The 20395-nt window shown below is 40.0% G+C and overlaps 1 protein-coding gene across 14 annotated transcripts in view; it reads right to left on the bottom strand.

Moving 5' to 3' along the window:
• Window positions 1-20059, bottom strand: part of LOC120804342 (membrane-associated guanylate kinase, WW and PDZ domain-containing protein 1-like) — a 100092-nt gene extending 80033 nt beyond the window's left edge. For all 14 annotated transcript variants that reach the window (XM_040153744.1, XM_040153747.1, XM_040153746.1 and 11 more), the window contains exon 1: window positions 19269-20059. In XM_040153744.1, the coding sequence (XP_040009678.1) occupies window positions 19269-19566 (298 nt within the window). In that variant the 5' untranslated portion in view covers window positions 19567-20059. The remainder of the gene's footprint in view (window positions 1-19268) is intronic.
• Between the last annotated feature and the right edge of the window lie 336 nt (window positions 20060-20395).

Here is a 20395-nt window from a genome sequence, read left to right as displayed (position 1 = left end):
GTGTCTGATGTAACATAATATGTCAAGTCCTTGTCCTCTTGAGCTCTCTAATAATGAGAGCCCGTTGTCACCCAAAATTGGCGATCGTATATCAGGATAGATATCACGCAAAATTAGGATGATTTATAAAGGGATCTGATGGCACAACATAAATGGCCGACTGGTCCTATTTAACGTTTTATAATGGAGCTGATTTCTCACTTAACATATCGTCTTTTGTATCTCTTTCTCTAGACCGCATGGCATCATTGCTCCACTCATGGCTATTGTCATACAAATGGTAAAACCCGATTAGTAATTCCTTCCTTCCCACGTCCTTCATACTAATGACAAGAAATCCACCAGAGCTGGAGAGGCGATGACAATAGGACTGGACAATTTCCAATGGTGATGAGTTCAAGGTCTATGAGAAGGAAGGATGTGTATTAATTGTAGCCAAACATAGTGAAGACCTTGTGCCTTTTTTAAAAGCTTTTCCTGTTAAAACAAAAATTCCCTGCGTCCAGCTAGTCAAAGGTGAATATTTACAGGTTTTCTTGATCTTCTCTGATAGTAAATTGAATATCTTTTGGATTTGGCCTGTTGATCAGACAAAGCAAGCAACATTTTTCACTATTTCTGGCATCTTATAGACTAAATGATTAATCAACCAATCAAGAGAATAATCCATAACAAAATGTATTGTTTGCTGCAGCAGTACCATCTTTGCTCGGTCATAATGTGCTTGAAATGTGCTTGCTCATATTAAAGCACACAGTAGTATATAAGAGTATACTGGAGTGTAATCAGCTATAATTGAATATAACTACGGCTATGTCACACTGTCTCATCATTAAATGTTCATAAGTCAGTTACAGATGCCGTCCTGACACCTACTTACAACTACATTATAGTGTGCCAAGCCTATTTACTGAGTGTTTGTGTACTGCTTCTAAATGCTAAATAAGGGGGGTGAGAGTGAAGTTTTGTTGGTTGGGTGTACAGTAACAGATTTCCAGGATGAACAGACTCACTAAGTAAAGGTTTAAGTGTTTTGAACTGCTCCCATTTACCTGCTGAAGTTTGTACTGATTAAATCTAATAACTGACTCTTTCAAAATTCCTCAGATTATCCTATTTCTGTTTGTGTGCGAGGGGGAATTTCATCTTAAGAAGCCTAGGGCTATTAACTGAGAGGGAGCTTTCATCACTGAAATAAGAGCCGCACTGTGCGTGCCCAAGAGCATGAAAATTATACCAACTCTACAATTCTCCTCCACTGACACTGCTATATCACAAGCACTGAAACAACAGGTAAAGGTAGGTAAAACTTGACTTTTAAAACATGCTCACCTATAATTAAACTACAATTACTGATCGGACACTGAAAGGTTAAAGATACAAAACTTACCACAAAACTATGAAGCGCAAAGTCCAACTTTGACACTAACACACGTACACACACATGTAAAAGCTCAGTTGCACCAAAAACACACAATGTGCCACAGTCTTTACACGACAATATTTGGTTAGAGTGTGTGACCTTCGGTGCCCAATAAAACCCTATAATGTCAAACATAGTAAACACACAGTAACCAATTGGCCTAATGAAAATAAGTTTAAGTGGTTTATTAAATGTTGTACGAATACTTTAACTGAATCAGACAGAAAAAGCATTAGTACATGTTACTTTAAAAAAGAAACAGAAGTCCAGTATGCATTCTGCGTGGTGTTTAAGTGTTAAGAGGCAACACGGCTACAAAAATATGTTCATGTATGAACATATGAAATTATTTGTGTATGAACACGGTGTAAGAGTTTATCTTAAGCTTGAACTTCAGCAAAATGTATCAAACAACTATTTTTACACACACACATTACAGCACCATGTACTCTACACAAACACAGACGTCCTTGCACAACTATTTATGAATCGCCATTTTAGGAATACAGCAAATACCGTAGTAGTTTTCCATCACATATTACAGGCTGAGAGACTGTCGCACCATTTACTGTATAATTATACACTCCTGCATCTTCCTATTATATTTAAAACATAATTATATGCTTGTACCTAGCAGAGTGTACTATAAGAGCACTCGAAATATAATATATTAGAGACAGAGAAGTTGCAGTTCTACTGTACTTCACACAGCTTCTCCATCTTAAAACTTTCACACACCAGTCTCTCCTCAGATAAACAGCCATGAATTGGGTTGCACCAGCTATTTGAAAATCTAGTTAGTAAAGTGTTTAACTAAGTTCTTAGTAACTACTAGCTTGTTTCAAAGAAAAGATTGGCTAAATCGGGTTGCACCATTAAAACGTAACTCATGTCTTTGCTAGTAAAGACTTTAAATATGTGTGAATCAGTTGTTAGAAAACACCTCTAGCGCAAACCATTCAAAAGCAATCAGCTATGTAAACATAAAGTCCCTTTAGCATCACAAGCTCCAGCATAACATCCAAAAATAAAAGGTTTACGGGGCCACACAATATATTAAACTTATCAGCCAATCCTTTTTAAAAGGAGGTATTATTTTGTTTATGAGGAATAATTAAGAAAATGTTTCATAATTAAGGTAATATTCATGCAGTTTAGAATGAGAGGGAAATATACAATTATGCTCACCTACCTAGCGCTATGTGGTCATTTAGGCTAACATTATTGGCACTTTTGTAATTTGTAATGTGTTTTTGGAGAAATGTAATTTAACATTTTCCCAGTTTACATCATAATTAAACAGCATTTAGATCAAGTGTCCTTTCAGATACTAGACCAGACTCAGTTAGAGAAGCTGGTGCACCAGCTCCGGCACAGCATCTTGCAGGCTCTGACTCGCAGTGTTTTGGAGAACTTTACATTCCTGGGGGTCAATTTCAAAGAACTGTATCTACATATTCATTTTCACTGTGAGATGTCATTCTTCTGGGGCTTAAATGACGGCTCGATCAATCGGTTAGTCGACTGATAGAAAGACAATGATAATCAATTTATTCTTTAAGTCATTTATCAAAGAAAAATGTTAAACATTTTCTGATTCCTGTCTCTAAAAATGTAAGATATAGCTGCTTTTCTCAATTTTTACTTTATATCAGTGTAAACTGAGTGGGACTGCAACTAATTATCAATTAAGCTGCTGATTATTTTTTCAATTATTTGATTAATCGTTAGTGGAAAAATACTGATTTTAATTTCCCACTGTGAAGGTGACATCGCAGTGGGAAATTGTGACGTCTTCGGATGTCTTTTTGGTCCAACCAACACACCAAAATCCAAAAATATGCATTTCACTATCATGAATGAAAAAAAAAAAATCCTCACATTTAAAAAAATCCTCACTCTAGAAAGAAAAAATATTTGGAATTTTTCTGTTGATCAATTAAACGAATAATCAATTAACCATTGCAGCTCAAAAAAAAAAAAAACTGAAAAGGTTTTTCTGACAAAACAAGCAAATCAGTTAATTTCAATTATGTTGGGATGGAGGCATAAATCTCATAAATTGCATGGCTAGATACTACAAGAGGTAAGTGAGAAAATGTCTTATTTAATTTTTTCTGGGTGAACCAACCTTTCAAAGGTTGTTAAATCCATAATATTGGATATTACCATGATGCAGTTACAAACAGATACAATCTTTGGAAACTTCATTTAAAATCAAGGTCAAGGATGCTCCAAGCCTCTGACGTTCAATATTTGAGCGTTGGCTGCCAAGACGCATTGCACCCGTGAACTATGGCTTCCCCAATCATACACAAACAGTTACCAAACAGTTGCCTTGAACACAACAGGATGGCGTGTTGTCAGAGCAGTCCCTGGCTGCAGATCACATCAGCAGGTGAAAACTTCAGGAGGACTAGATGCTGTGTATAAGCAAGTGTCTATGCTGGGAATCGATCTTTCCAAAATGGTTGGAGGTAATGTAAAATGTACACAGGTAGTTGTTCATAAACTAAAACATGAAAAACTACAAATATCAGCATCACATTTGCTTTAGCTTTTCTCAGTGTGTTAAACTTTCATCCAATTTCCCCTTGTCTCACCCTAAGAAATGACTGTTCAAATTATATCCAAACCACAGCCCTGTCCTCTGACTAACACTGCCTGACCTGCTCAGCACAAACTTTTTCTCCTCTTTGTGCAACCGACTCCCCCACCACTACACCTCACCCTTCAGCACAGCCAGATGCTGCCAACTTCTGACAAACAGCTGCAGCCCAAGGTCACTCCCTCCCTTGGACAGAGAGGCTTGTAAACATTCCCAGAGGGTAACGGAACAAATCTCCACTGTGTTTGAGTTGGAGGATGCCATGTACTGTATATCTGTTTTAGCTTTGAGGACAAGCAGAAACAGATATTTACCTTTTATCCTCTTGCCTGATGAATGTTTTAAAAATACGCCTCTGTCTCTGCTCTTCATTTTTGAAAAACAGTTCTCTGAAGACATTTCGGTCAGATTATGGCATTTGCAGTGACGGTTTACTGATTAAACACACTCAGTTGCCATATATAACCTCACACTGAAGCTCTATATTGAGAACAGAGACAAACATAAAAGAGTAAAATATTGCTTTCCTTCTGAGAGCTCAATGAGATTTGAGTCAGTTTCAGGTCACGTTTACAAAAGGCAGCATAGCACAAGATATGACGGAGAGTGAGTTACACAAGTTAAGTTGTTCAAAGTAAATTTTGCTGACACCAGCTCCAGAAAAATATTTCCATCACATTCTCGCTTTGTCTGAGTCTAAATTTACTCTGGAAATGCAGTGATTCAGAGCCACAGCTGGAAGAAAAACAGCAAGTGATTTGATAGGTGGAGGCATGTGTCAGATTGTGGAGGATTTGTATGTGAATGCAGGCCAGAGGACTGAAGGAAAATATTGGTTTTTAGGAAGGCTCATGTGATATGTTTACTCACTGGTCAGGACCGCAATGTCAGACATGACTTTTGTAAAGCAGGACAGATGAGAGATTCAACAAATAGAACAAAATTCTAAATGAATACAATGAATAAAAAGAGCTGTTATGGGTTTTACAGCTCAATCTGAAATTCCGCTCTGTGTGACAGTGCAGCAGTGTATTTTAACAGTAATTCCCTCTCAATGTAGAAGAAAACCAAGATATTTCAAGGAAAGGCCAAGTTTGCTCTTTCCTGACTGGTATATGTCTATATTTTTCTGTTAAGTGAGCAATAAGACTGTATGATGATGAAAAAAAATGTGGTGCATAGCCTGTATTGAGCAGAAAATGCCACATCTTTTCAGAAAAGAAAAACTGTAACTTGGAGAGAATAACAAAGCCGGTCAAAGTGGCAGGTTGGGGATTGATCAGCCTGTTGTGCCAGTCAACAGAGAGGTGCTTTACTGGTGTTATGCAGATGAGTTGCAGCTGCCCACACAGCTGTTTACATGCAACACATCAATCACACAGTGTGAAGCCGCTAAACGTATGTACTCTGAGGTGGTATTGATTTTTTCTTTATTAGAGTTTTGTCTCTTGTTCAACAATACTGGCTACAATCTTCTCTGTCGTTGTTCTTCTGTTTTGATTTGTGGTCATTCAAGAAGCTGCAGGGCGATACTCTCCACAGCAGAGAGACTTCCCATACAACACTAATCACCTTAATTGTTTCAGCTTTCTTCTTTGTTACTGTGACTAACTCAAACCACCACAACCGGAACAGCCTTAAAGCTTCTTGACAGTAATGAGAATATCAGATCGAGGAAGCCAGTTCCTGCAAAGCTGCTTTGATTTAGATATGACATCCTTCCACCTGTCACAAGTTGTGGATATATATGATTGGGAGTGCATGGGATAATGTGGATGCGGCGACACACACATGCTGCATCTATCATACATACAAGAAAACCAGAGCCCATAAAGGTGTTTGAACCGAGGAGACTCTTCTCCACCTGTTTGAAGTTGTCAGCCCTCTGGTGTGATTTAACTTTTTCACCTTTTCCAGGGTAAAAACACTGGGAACAAGATCATGGGAAAACTAGTCGGGTTCCTCTAAACCTCAAAGATCAAAGCTGGCTCTGGTTGCTGACCCCAGTTTCTGTGTATATGGTTGGGATTGGGTGTAACATCGAAAAGAGGAAGCTTTCTGTTGAGTTTACATCTCTGTAAACCGCACCAGCTGAAAACAGATATCAATATGACAATGTGATTAAAAAAACCATAGTTAAATATTAGGTTTTTATACTCACAAATGTTCCAATCTGTCAGTTGATGAATGCCCTGTTGTTTGATGGAGGCTTCAAATAATGATCAAAACGAATGTCTTTCAAATTTTACTCGCCAATACGCTGCAGTTTTAAAGAGAACAAAGCAAACAAACTGACTTTTACACCTGAGATCTCACATTCACATATCATCACTAAAGCTAGCGGGTTACTTCCTTGCAACTTCACAAATAAAAACATCTCTAAATGTAACTCATGAAACAATGGGTCTGTCCCATTACTCACACTTTCAGTATTAGTGAGCAGGGCGAGCAGCTACTTGTGTGACAAATTTGCAGTTATTGCCACAGTGCCTGTTAAGACCACGAGCGTGAGGAAGACTTGATCCACTTGACTGATAAGAACATCCCGTCACTCACAAAAATACCGGCACAAACAGACTCTCAGGGGCTGAGAGGAGGAATACGAGTTATCTAGAAACACGTAGGTCTACTGTACATAAAGGAGACATGACATATTATTTTCCTGGTTTTTGTTTGATAAAAATTTTCAAGTATGGAAGATGGAAGTATGGAAGTATTTGTTAAAAGGATACATGTAATATTTATGCCGACAGATATGCAGTATTTTATGTGGTCAGTCTCAATAAGAAGAATAGATTGGTACGTGTGGAAGTTCTGTCTTAACTTTGCAGTGTTTGGACATGAATAATAATTTTCATGCTGCATTCAACATGTAATAAACTTCAACTTCGTCCTCTCTGTTGATTAATGTTGGTCCTAAAACCAGCTTATAGGTGAACCGTGGGATACACTTAGCTCTGAAGCAGTGTCAGGAAAAGTTCACATTACATTAAGTGTAGTGTGTGTTGGTATTTTTCCGACATGGGAAAACCTGGCAGTGCGTGAATGCGAACAGTAAGTGCTCAAAAGTGGAAGTGTGGTTATTGGGACAGACCCAATGTATTTTGGATTGTCCACAGTTATGCTGAATTATTATCATTAGCAGGTTTCTCATAAATTCTCACACTGTAAATGATGTAAATGGTATGTTTCAACATTTCTCTTATAAACTACGTTAAACGACTAAATAACATTAATCACAGTATTTCCTTACTTTAATTTAAAACAAGTCACAACAGGCCTTCCTCGGTCCCTTGGATCCACCATCATAATGATACATGATTCCACCACAAGAGGGCTCTGCGAATGAGATTACATCTTTATCGACAACAGCTTCACCTGAAACATTTCTGCAGTACAGTACCCATCCCCAGGTGTTTGGCATAACTGTTTTGCTGCTCATCTGCCAACTGATGCCTAATGACTGTGATCCAGCATATAACAGGTTAATGAAAGCTTTGGCATTCTCTGCGCTATACACACTCAGAGGGTGTCCAACTTTCCCAAGAAACAACTTCTGCAACACAGGAAGTGATGCATTTTAAAAAATTTCAGAGGAAACAACGGTGGTTTGTTTGGAGTAAACATAAGAAAGTCCACTATAATAAACATAAAAAGCTACAGTCCGCACTGAATGTTTTTATCTATGTTTCTGATAAAAGCTACTACCACATCTTAATGCCACTGACTCAACATACTATGAAAATTTTTTTTTTTTTTTGCATTAAGGATGAAAGTGTCCAGAATCACGTCCATTTTTCAGTGATTGTGATTCTCACCCTAAACTTTCTCTTTCTCTCTTTCATCATCATCCTCACTGTGCTGTTGATTCAGTCAAGGCCAACAACAATGCCAAAAGCTCCACTGCCTGTGGTACAGAGAAACAGACATTGGGGGGGACTTTCCAAGTCTGAGCAAGTTAGCCTCCTACAACATTAGATCACTTACCCTTTAACTCATTTAAGATTAACAAGCAGTGTCCTTGCAATAGAAAGCCTTCACAGCTTCATACCCTTCTAACAGTACTGATGCAGTTATCGCTGCAGTGCAACAAGGGTAAATCTAAGTATAAGGTTACTCATAAACTAAATCTAGCTTTTCTCTACAAGCTATTTGGCTTTTGTGCTGCCTTAAAAATTGATTGATTACTGGCTGTCTGAAGTTGAGTTGTAGGATGACATCTTCCAGGTTAAACAGCAGTGTGAACATTAGTGTCAGGATATCAGATGATAGTGCATAAAGCGTTTTATACACTGGAAAACCGAGCAGGGTCGGGTCAGACCTCTCAAGAGCTTATGAGCAACCTGAATCTCTAGAGATTGACGGACTAGGAGGAGAGGATAGAGAGATTAGCAGCATGAGAAATCCTCTAAGGATCATCTGCAAACCTTTCACCTCGGCTAAACAACACACCAAGGTTCATATAATAAGAATAATGCTAAAAAAAAAGAAGCAATATTTTATTTTACAAACAATCAAACGAGCGCAGATGATTCCTTCATAGAAATATTTTCAATTTTAAAGTTCTTCTCCAGTTTGATGGCAGAGGAGCTTTGGGAAAATTAGAACGTTTCTCACAATATATGTTATTTGCATCTGAAGGAAGGTGTAATTACTGTTCCTAAAACCCACAACAAAACCAAAGAAAAAACCAAAAGTAGAAAACTATAAACTATAAAAACTATGATTCATGTGTATAAAATGGAGCCTGTAATGGTGCATAATCCCTTCCAGATGTGTGAATCTAGGAGGGGCACAGCTTAAATGTCAATTTATCGCTACTATACAAGAATCTCTCGCAGAGAGGAGTGTCAGTCTGTGTTTGCGTGTGTGTGTGTGTGTGTGTGTGTGTGTTTGATTGGAGCATGTGTGATTGCATAGGTCACTGCAAGTGCACATTAGTGCAGGAGAGAGAGACTGACTAAGCGGGAGAACCCTATGACAAGCTCTCAAAGCTGTATCCCAGTATTTTTGTTTTCCTGGATCACCTATTTCAAACCATCAAATTCATCCAGTGGGGGAGGAGACAGTCAACAGCACAGAGAGGAGAAGAGAATCCAACAGTGTTAACAGCAAGGGAGCCTCACCTGTGGGAGGTGGAGCAGAAACACTTAGCTACAGTAAGTGTAGCTAAGTGTTTCTGCTCCAGTAAGTGTTTCTGCTCCACCTGTAGGCTACAGTGCATATATCTTAGAAGATTTCATCCTTTCAGTCAACTGTGCGTATGTTGAACAGCTCACGGAAGTCCTGTTTCCATATAACTGTCAAGCGAATCTGAAGCAAACTTCTGAAATATCACAAAAAAGAAAAGAAAAAAAAAATAGAAAATGCGAATTGGGCGGATTTCCATCAACTGGCTCGGAGCGAATAAACTAGGATGCATGGTGTCATCAGAAGGTGTCGGTATAGGCTTCATTAAGCATGACTGTAATAAGCAGGGTAGAAAAAGTAGAGGTCGGGATCTGGAAACAAAACAACTGCCAAAAAACTTGAAAGAAGAAGGAACAAAACCAATCGCCTTAGCCATCTAAAAGAGAAAAATGGAGAGAGGGCTTCAGGATTTTTTTTCAATTGGGCAAGTTGTAATTATTCTTTCATGTCAGCAAGTATTGGCTATGTTTCACTTTGTCCATAGACGAGAAGATGCCGAAAACAGCTGCTTCTACTTCTTCTTCTTCTTCTCCTCTAGAAGAGGAAACAGCTGAGTAAATTGTTCTCTACATCAGCTCTTATTCAGAGAAGGTGTTTCCATCTCCCATTGCGCGCATTAGCTCTTCTTCCAAAGAGGCAAAAACCACCTCAAGTGAGCGTGAAGATTTTTTTGCACTTGGTTTCTTTTCAACTGTTTCCATCAACCTTTTCTGATCCAATACTTCAAAACTCACAAAAATACGATGATGGAAACACAGCTAGAGACAAATTCCTGTTTTGACTAACCCAATCCATAATTTCAGCCACACCAGCAGTGTGGCTTTAGTGATCACAATGTATAATTTTCTCAAACTGGGCCCACACCTGTCATATAGGAGTTTGATGAGTCATGTGTTTACTTTTGATCAGTTGACATTCTTGATAGAACATAGAGAGGGAGCTGATAATAGACAACACACAACACGTAAATTACATTATACTGCAGTATATGATTGATTAACATATACGTGTGTTATTTACAACTGATTAGTTGCTCTTGTTGACTCTAAGAGGGTAACTGATTGTGTGATACCTCTTTATTTCCGTCTCAATTTCATTTTTTTGGTTGTATCATTAAGCTGAAAAACCTAAGAGCTGAGTGTTCGATATAATAAAATACCCGGTGGTTTGCAGATCAGGCAAAAATCTTCCTGGGAACATCAATGAAAAGAAAATGAAAAATTGAGTTTCTACTTATATCAACAAACACCAATCACAGTTATTCATGGAGAACAAAGCAATAAAGAGTCAAATACAGATGAGATCATCTGAGCAGGTCTAAAAACACCCACTCTTACTGTCCAAGAGTCATTCATTATGCAAATCAAACATTTTTACAGTATCTTAACTTTCAAAGGCCATGAAGATCATTCAGCATTATCACACAACCCCAAGTAATTATCGGGAAATTACTGTCAGTCAATTTAAAAAAAAAAGGAATTACCATATGGCACTATGCTGACTACAATGTGGGTATCTGGAGTTTATATATTGCACTCCATGCATTACTTCTACAGTTTACTGCACATGGATACAGTTCATGTTATTGTAGTTGGCTGAAAACCTTTTAACTCTAACTCAAAAACACATTCAAAACCCTGTTACTGTAGATAAACTAAATACTAAAAAAGGCTGTTTGTTAGTTTCTGAAATGTTGACATAATGAAATGGTGTTTTGACCTGAGCATTATATTATTCATTGCCTGCAGTTTAAATGTTACAAATGTACAGCACAATTTGGTTTAGTCCCCTGTCATATATTGGATACATACATAAACAGATGCTAATACATTTGAGCAGTTAAAATTTACTCCAGAATACTCCAGTGACAAAAGTGACACACTGAAAATGGACAAAAAGACTAAATAGCCTTAGCTAGTTTCTAACTCGCACAGATCAATAGGGCACGCACGCTCCAAATAAATGCCACCCTTAATTTTAATCAATTAACTGTAAAATCATTTTGATTTAGTGTTTTTTTGGCAGAATGATCATTTATGTACAAGCAAATGCTTAGATGCAGGTGACATAAGAGTGAAATAGATACTAGATTTATAAATGATCCAAAAATTTAAGTCTGTTAAATAAGTGGCAAAACGTACAAGATGAAATAAATTTTCTCATTTCAGGGACCCAGGTGTGGCCTTAAGAGGACTGACGTGAAGGCTGAGAGGCTGCGGCGGCAGCTTGTCCCGAAATCAAACGCCCAGCCTCACACAGCATAAAATTAATGGTGCATTCAGGTGGTCCTTGTTAGCTCATAAGGTCGGACACTTCCAAGTTTATAACCAAGAAGCTGGTAAATGCTGGTAGTGTACTCGGACAACTTCCATGGTAGTTGGAAAGTACGAGTTGTGTTGTCTGTTATGTATTCATGGACGATTATGACAGAATGGGGCCATGGGCACAGACATGTAAAAGGCTCCCCAACCCTCCTACAGATACTCAAACTGAAAACAGGAGCATCATTTGTAGTCGTGAAAAGAAATGTTAACAGTCACTTCAAACTTATAAGAGCCTCCGGCACATGGGCCCTCCATCTCCCTGCCTTGTAGGCCCATTCAGTAATCCTTCCATGTATGTATATCCATGTATTCATATCAACACCTAATGGAAAACTGACAACAGGTTCATCAGCTTGATACTTTTATTTCACAATTATAATTAGTGCAGATGATAATAATAGTCTATGGAGTTTATAAAAGTTTATAAAAGTTACGCATAAAAAGTTAAGTTTATAAACTCTTGACCCGTTTTGAACTGGAACACAACTGTGAACAGCGACAACCCTACGTGCAAATATTTCTGAAATCAATACATTTAAATTTCACTCAATCCTCGGCAAAAGCAAAAAGACAGGACAGGACAGGACTCTGATTTTACTTTCCAGATTCGAGCAGAAACACAAGGCAAAGTGTTGCGACAAGTTGTGTTTTTGTCATCTTAAATAGGAGCCAGTGTCTCCGATGTACAGTAACATGAACTCTACAAAAGACAAACATACAGTGCATTAGAAACCATGAGGGCTCTCCATGTTTGTAACTGATAATGTAACCAACATGCTGTGGAGGAGTATCTTTTCATGGATCTACTGTACAGGCATGGGTTTGCTGTCCTTTATCAGCTGGAGCATTCCTCTCAAGCCGGGGTCATAATTAAAATTTAAGCTCTTCTTTACATATGAGCACTGATAAGAAATACACAATCTGATTCTACCTGAAACACAACTGAATTATTCCCTCAACATAACAACATCTCTGTATGTGTATGGACACTTGGGGTCAGATGAGACTTCCTGCCTCTCTGTTTTTTGCACCATTGAAATAATGCATGTCTCCATCCAGCTTCCTGTCAAACACTCAAACACACACACACACACACACACACACACACACACACACACTAAACTTCCAGTTCATATTAACTTAGACAGAGCACTGGAGAGATATTACACTTTTAAGAACACAAGGAAATTCAGTTTTTTACATGATAATGAAAGACAGCTTTTTGAAAAAATACAGGGAACATTTGGAAAACTGAGACTGAAGTTTGTTTTTAACTATACTATCATACTCATGCGATAGCTCAAATGTGTGTTTTCCTGGTTTTAATGCTGCTACCATTACTTAGGCCTGGGCAAAATATTTTACATAACCATACATCGTCTCAGTGTAATAATATTTTGATATATAATCATGTCACGGTATCAGGCTATGTTCTTTTTACTTTGTCTTGGAGGATCCTATGACTGCATAAATATTGTAAATTGATAATTACCAAATACATGAGAAGCGATTCGATAAACGTTTGAAACAGCTTGAAAAGTGTTTACGTATGTTAAAAATCTCCCATTGTCCAAAATGCTGTGTCCAAATGAATTAGTCAAAGCACACTGTAAAAAACTTAAAAACAAATTAACAAGATGAATCATTGTTTTTGTTTACATGCATTAAGATTTTTTGTGATGTAATACATATCAGTGGTAAGAAGTGCTTTCAATCAGTTTGATTGTTTTGATTTTGTGTGACGTTATTTTGCATAGACTTGCCATATAATGCTATATATGAATATAGAAGAAACATTGTTACTAATGTATGATACTATGGTATTAATTTTAGCTCTACCACCAAGCTCTTTCTATTAGTGCCTCAGAATGAGGCTCTGATGTCAGTCTCTTATAACATTAAACTTACACTCATGATACTAAAGCTGAATAGGAGGTGAACGGAGGGCAACTGGCGAAAAAATCTGAACTGGAAGTCTTCTGCCTCCAGTGGCATGAGTGTGTGCTGTATTACAATCTTGCTCAGTCCGCTGCTCAAGCAGCATATTTCTCCCGGTGAGTCAGCAACAATAAACTCAGTCCTATATTCCTTTTTGACACAGTAGCCAAACTTACTCTGAGGCAGCCATCTCTTAGCTGATCCCCCTTTACAGCTCACGGTTTCTTATTTTTTTCTGCAGTAAAATATAACAAAATTAGTTGTCACTCTCAATGAATCCATTAAACCTTAAATGTCCAGTAAAATCCATTATGTCCTGCCGATGAGATTACTGTAATTTACAGAAAACCACTGCATCTCTCTAACCCTATGTTTGTTTATTCCCCCGGGCACATGAGCGTCCAGGCTGTGTGCCTATTTTCTCCTCCCTGTCCTCTCTTTTCACTCAGGCTCCCTGTGCTCTCGTCCACCAGAAGTCCCAGCCTCCTCCTTTTCTCTATCTCCTTCAGTATGTATATGTAGTGAAGACTTTGAAAGAATTTAATAAAAAGTATTAAATGTATTTGCAGAACATTAGGATGTCACAGTCAAGCTGACCTTTGACTTTTAGGATATAAAATATCATCATTTTATCCTACTAGACATTTGTGTGAAACTTTGTCATAATTAGTGTGTGTACTTGAGTTATGGCCAAAAACGTTTTTTTGTGAGGTCGCAGTGGCCTTGACCTTTGACCACCAAATTCTAATCAATTAATCCTTAAGTACAAGTGCATATTTGTAAAGAATATTTGGAAAGTTTGGAAAGAAATTCCCTCAAGGTGTTCCTCAGATATTGCAGACGGACAACCTGAAAACATAATGTCCACGGCTTTTGCCAGCACGGAGGCATAAAAATACATAATGAACGATATGGCAAAAACAATGCATGGCTACAGTTGACTGAATGGAAATCATAACAATGAATGCCATTGCCTGTGTTTCATTCCAACCTCACTGTCACAACACCTGAGGCAAAGTCTCTGAATTACATAGCCAAGCTTAAATAACACAAGCTCCTTGTGTGTGGTAGTACTGCCTCTTCACTGCTATGCGGTCATTGTTAGCGATGAGAGGAAGTTACCTCAAAAAGGCCAAACTAAAACTGTCTAAATAGCCATATTTACATTTACCCCTGTGAATACGACTATTTAGACTATTTAGTTTTTTATCATGTCAAACTCTCAGTCTGTGACACAGTTCAAGCACAAGAAAGGTTGAGCATGCAAAAAAAGATAACAACGTAGAAAACCTCCGAGAGGCCTCACTGCTGCCAACACATTGCTCATAGAGCGACGGTGGTTAAAGACGGAGAAGGAAAAAGCAGAGGGTACACAGAAGGGAGGAGAGATAGCCGCAGGATTCATGTCACAAGCCTTTGACAAACCTTTCAGGGATATACACACGCAGTCGGATGCACTTAATCAAGACTGACAAAGTGCTCATACTTAAGAAAGTATGAGGGACTTGCATTCTGGGACAAGCACATCACAGAAGAGATGGGTGTCTGCAAAGCCCTGACATCCTCTGGTTGTGTGTAAGCCTTCTTAACCACACACAAAAAAGCCACAGACACACTTTCAGTGATGCAAATTAGTCCAGTCTTTACATAACAGAGTCAGTTTTAACATGCACAAAAATTAAGAGGTGAACTGAAACTGAAATTGATTATTGTTTAGAAATCACTGTATACTGTATGTCCTAAAAAGGTTTTATTCTCCTTTGAAAAATATCCACAATAGCTGTATTATCACCATAGTTTATATTTCCTTACACAAAAGTGATGAGAATTCAAGTTCTATGATACATTTCTTTTTTTTTGTTTTGTTTTGTTTTTTTGCTTTGCTGCCTACACTAGACCCACAGTGTAGGGTCAGCTATTAGTGACCTTAAAGTTGGTACACACTCTGATTTTGGCTCAAGGACACTTAAGCAGGACAGATGCTTACTATCCTGAAGGTTTTTGAAGGGATTAAACAATTAAACAGATGGCCTTCAAAATCCCTATACCACCCGGTCTCCAAGGAGTGAGCAGGGTGACGGGAGAAAGCAAGATGTGACCTGAGATGAGGGGTGAAGCAGGGAAGAGAACAGAGAATTTTGGGCATAGAAATCTGGCCGTTTCATCAGGGTGTACTAGTGAACTCCTGGCCCCACATCTCAACTATGCCTGGCATCCACCACGCTGCCCTGATTCACTCTGGCTGGGTTCAAATGAAGTCAAAGATCTAAGACGACCAAGGGCCATTTGTCCCAGAGATCAGGCAGACACCCAGCCACGCCCACCCACGATCAGAGTACCGTAAAAAACCTCCAGACCCTTTAGGTGCGCGAGGGGTTGGCGGTTCACTTCGCTTGAAAAATAAACAACTCAAGTGGCAAGAAGAATGTCCAAGCTGTAAAACAAAGTAACTAAAACACAGTGTTCTTCACACGTCTCTTGATTTTGTATCGTCAGTGTACAAAATATCTCAGCCTAAAAAGGCAGAAACTGTTTACTAGCAGTACTTTAAAAGCAGTTTAATACCGCTATATGACCTAATGCACCACCTTTGCACCTTCACAGGCACCTACATCCACCTAAAGGCAAACCGCTGTTATCATCAGGTGCTCAACAAATACAGCCATGACAAGAGAATGACAACAAAACCTTTCACCTAGGGGCTGGATTCAACTGCTGATAAAAGATGAGCCCGACACAGATGGGTCAAAGTTTTAACAAGTCTGAAGGTACTCCCTCTTTGTACTTTAACCTCAAAAATTATGCCATACCATAAATCTCTTCATCATGCACCGGGGCCTCTGTAAACAAAGTATGATTGATGTTACTAAATAACCACAGTCCATTGGAAGAGAAAAAAGATAAACATTTTGCACAGTCACTGCATGTATTTGTCTTCAATGTGTAGTTTGTGAGTATGTATTTTGGTATGAATGAGGACATTGGGAGACACATTAGGCAAAGCGTGAGGTGAAAGGGACGGGTGCATGCCGTTGTTCTAAGAACAACTGGAGGTCGGTTACTGTAATTTGGCCACTTTACCAACATGTTGATTCTGCTGTCCAAGCTGGCTGTGACACATAAAGGACCTCTTTGAAGCAATGAAGGTACTTTAAAACCTGCCATAACCCAAGTTGAATCAAAATCCGTACGCTACTCCTTCTCAGAGTCATAACTCTGAGAAGGAGTAGAGTAGAGAAGGAGAAATCTGAACACAAAGACGTGATACACACATTTAGATTCAGCGTGACTTTCTGAGGATATCATTATCTACGATGGAGACTATTCATCCATAAACCCGCTTAGAAATCACAGGGAAAAACACGCTCCTTATAACTAATGAAACTGCCCGAGAATTATGATTTTAAGTTTTATTCAGTATCAGCATAATTCAGTGATAGTTGTCTGTACATCCATGGGTACATTGCATTGTGATTTAAATATTCTACACCAGGCCAGTGGGATTAAAAGAAAATACACACACACACACACACACACACACACACACACCCACAGAAATCTACCACAGAAAAATTCCTTTGTATGATTATTGTTGTATAAATAACAAGCTCTCTCACATCTCGTTCATTCCATCCCAATTTGAAGTGTTATTTACAGAGCTTAATAAAACCCCAGAGTCAAAACCACAGGAGTGTGATATTCCACCTTCTCCACAGGAATGCTCAGACTTCATTCAGGCGGTTTTTCTTTCTGCATTCCTCAGCAGGAGAAACACACCTGTGGGCACTGTAGAGTACCACAGCAGCGACCTGCCTACCTGCACACACTGATAGGGTTTCCGCATACAGTACAGAGGTGATGAGGTCTCCTGTAATAAGACCCACAGTTCTTTAGAGAGGAAAAGAGAGAGAGATCCGATCTATCTCGCTGGCCTGTCATCTAGTCTGGGACAGCTTGGATCATCGTTCCGGGCCTGTTCTGCATGGGAGCCAAACCGACTGCGAGGCACAATGGAGGTCTTGTGAGCAGCCCAGATAGTTGGAGTATAACCCCACTCCTTTAATTAGAGACAAGGAAAATATGCTGAGTCAAGCAAGAAACTAATGACAAAGCCATGAAGACGACTCAGGATATCCTTAATGTCTACGGTCAGAGTGTTTCAGCAGGGTTGAACAGCACGAAGTGTTTCCATAGGAGTTCAGAATAATTAGAAAACTGTTTGTGGATATTAAAAATCTCCCAGGGTGCAAGCCTGGTCTGATTATGTCAAACAAATGTCTGTTCTGCAAACACAAAGCAGCATTAGTGCTGGGCTTTTGTCCCAGGGGTCGAGACTTCAGCTTCGGAGGTCAAGCGTTGACTGTGCAGCCACTAATGGACATACAGTACACTAGAAAGGCGATGATGCTATACTGAAACTAAACCGCGGTTATATAACACTGTTAATGATTTCCCCAGAGAGGAGGCACCACAAGCTTTGCCAAATGTTGTGTAAGTGTGCGAGAGAGGGAATGAAACAGACATTTGAGGTGAAATACACAAATGTCTCTCACTTAAAATTTGAATCTAACAATGTATTTCAATATCCACTCGGGCATCAGAGAACATCCAGACTTGGCCGGGATGGCAGGCAACAAAAGCCATGCACAACACACTGGAGACAAAGCAAGAAGCGAGTTTGAAGCCGTGGCTGTATCCCGCTCCCTCTAGCTGTCTCTCAGACAGATGCAGATGCAGCAGACCGTGGGCAATGGGTCAAGCTCATCTAACACACAGGGAGCACTTCCAGAAATAACCCCATCTGCCCATGATTAGTGTCTCGCTCTCTCAAACAGTGCTCCCCTCAGTTTACATAAACACTACATTCATTTACAGGAGGAAGTGGCGCTGGAACAATCGGCGCATTATATTTTTCAATACCTCATGAACTGTATCGGTTGTTTTTTCAAGCAAAAATAGTGAAAATTGCTACACAACGCTCAGGCTCTAGCTTCTCCAATGGTGGGATTTTCTACTTTTCTTGGGTTTTGGGCTGTTGGTTTGGAAAAAAACAAGCCGTTTGAGGACATCCCCTTGGATTCTGCCAAGTCGTGGTTGGCATTTATTCACTATTTTTTGACATTTTCATAGACCAAACAATTTATCGATTAAGTGAAAAAATTACTGACAAATTAATTGACAGTGAAAATAATCCTGGAAAAAGCACTGTGGAAATTTAAACTGTAGATGGGAGACTATCAGCAGGGACAATAAAAACCCACATAAAGGGACCCAGGCCTTCATTTTTCTGACAACTGATTAATCGAATAATCGCTGCGCCTCTAATCAAAAGTTTCGGATTTTGCTTCATCCACATGTCAGAGAAGTGAACTGGCAGTACACGGTGTGTGCTATAGATGAAGCTCTGGAGCCGCACACACGGTAAATGGCCTAATCTGTGACCCTGCAGGTCTGACCCCGAGTGGCTTTAGCAATGTTAACGAGAGCAGGAGGACTGTCAGGGCAGCTACATGTCAAAGCCGGTGAAAACTCCAAGCTGCTGTGGAGAGGATCTGAGCAGCAGCAGCAGCAGCAGCAGCAGCAGCACCACTGCCTTGCTGCCCTACTTCACACACATCACCATGTTTTTATGTGCTTACTGTATAATGCTTTGCCACACGGCAATTCTGAAACAACCTCCACTGGGGTTATTAACTCTTTTGACTGTGTGTGTGAGTGGTAATGTCCCACACACACTTCCGTGCCGGTGACTTTTTTCAGTTTCTGTATTTCACATTTATCTTACCTTGACGCACAGTTTTCAACCTGACGGGACCTTTGCAGAATTTAATCACAGTTGAAATGTCATAAAGGGGTAATCCGGACACGGGCAGCCCCTCCACCTCCAGGAGCAGCTCCCCCTCGCACAGTTTACCGTCCTGGTAAACCACAGCATCCTCCCCGAGTTGCCCGATGTACGGAAACTCTCCATTCTCCGCTCCGCCGCGCAACTCCACATTCAGCTCCCCACACGCGTCCCGGGCCACCGCGCACTCGTTTACCTTGGTAATCCAGTGGTTCTTCCTCTGAATGACTTTTGACATGATGGCTCAGGTCCAACCAAACCCGTTAGTTCCGCGGAATGGTGTAAAAATCAGCCGATGCATAGCACAGAGACGGTCCCGACAGTCAGAAAACTTCAGGGCGTCTGGGTGTCTCTCCAAGTTGGAACATTTTCATCCTTCTCCTGGGCCAAGGCATGCTGCTCCCGATGCATGGAAATATCCCGCTGGCTCAAAATCCAGATTGTTGTCGCTTCTGATGTTGTTTCCGCATCTTTAGCAACAACGCACGCTCTGATTCCTCGCTGTGGGATCTAATCCGCTCTCTGTTTGTCCGCTTTACATTCAAACACTCGAGTCCTCATTAGTCTTCTAGCTCTTCCACATCTTCTATCGACTACCCCTCCCTCCCCATTTTTTTTTTTAACTTTCTAGGAGAGGAAAAACTGTTACCGTTCACGTTGCGCAGGTTGAGCTGATCACACACAGCCGGCGGCGCCTTTAAGCAGGTAACTCGACAAGTTCATCCCATTTGCCCCTGCGCTGGAGATGGAGAAATAGTGGAAGGGGGGGGCGCATGCGTCCAGCTGCTACTCCACGAGGGAAAATCCTACCCGATCCCACACCTACCGGGGTCCCGAGGCTCCTCCCCACCCGCCGGCCTGCAAGCGTTGCCGAAACGGATTACAGCGATCGCCGCGTCTAATCCGCCCGGGAGCCCCAGCCTGTATTCTTTACTCATAAATCATGGAAAGTACACCGCAGGGACCCGGTTTCCTCGGCAGAGCTTCAGGTTTTTTAAAGTTGCTGATCCGGACTCCAAACAGCAGGTGACTCCTGATGAGCCCCTTACCGGATTAGTTCATTGTAA

The sequence above is a fragment of the Xiphias gladius genome, chromosome 18 (assembly GCF_016859285.1).
Source record: "Xiphias gladius isolate SHS-SW01 ecotype Sanya breed wild chromosome 18, ASM1685928v1, whole genome shotgun sequence".
Lineage (NCBI taxonomy): Eukaryota > Metazoa > Chordata > Actinopteri > Istiophoriformes > Xiphiidae > Xiphias > Xiphias gladius.
Note: the sequence above shows the minus strand (reverse complement) of the source record. Positions and strands in the feature narration are given on the sequence as shown.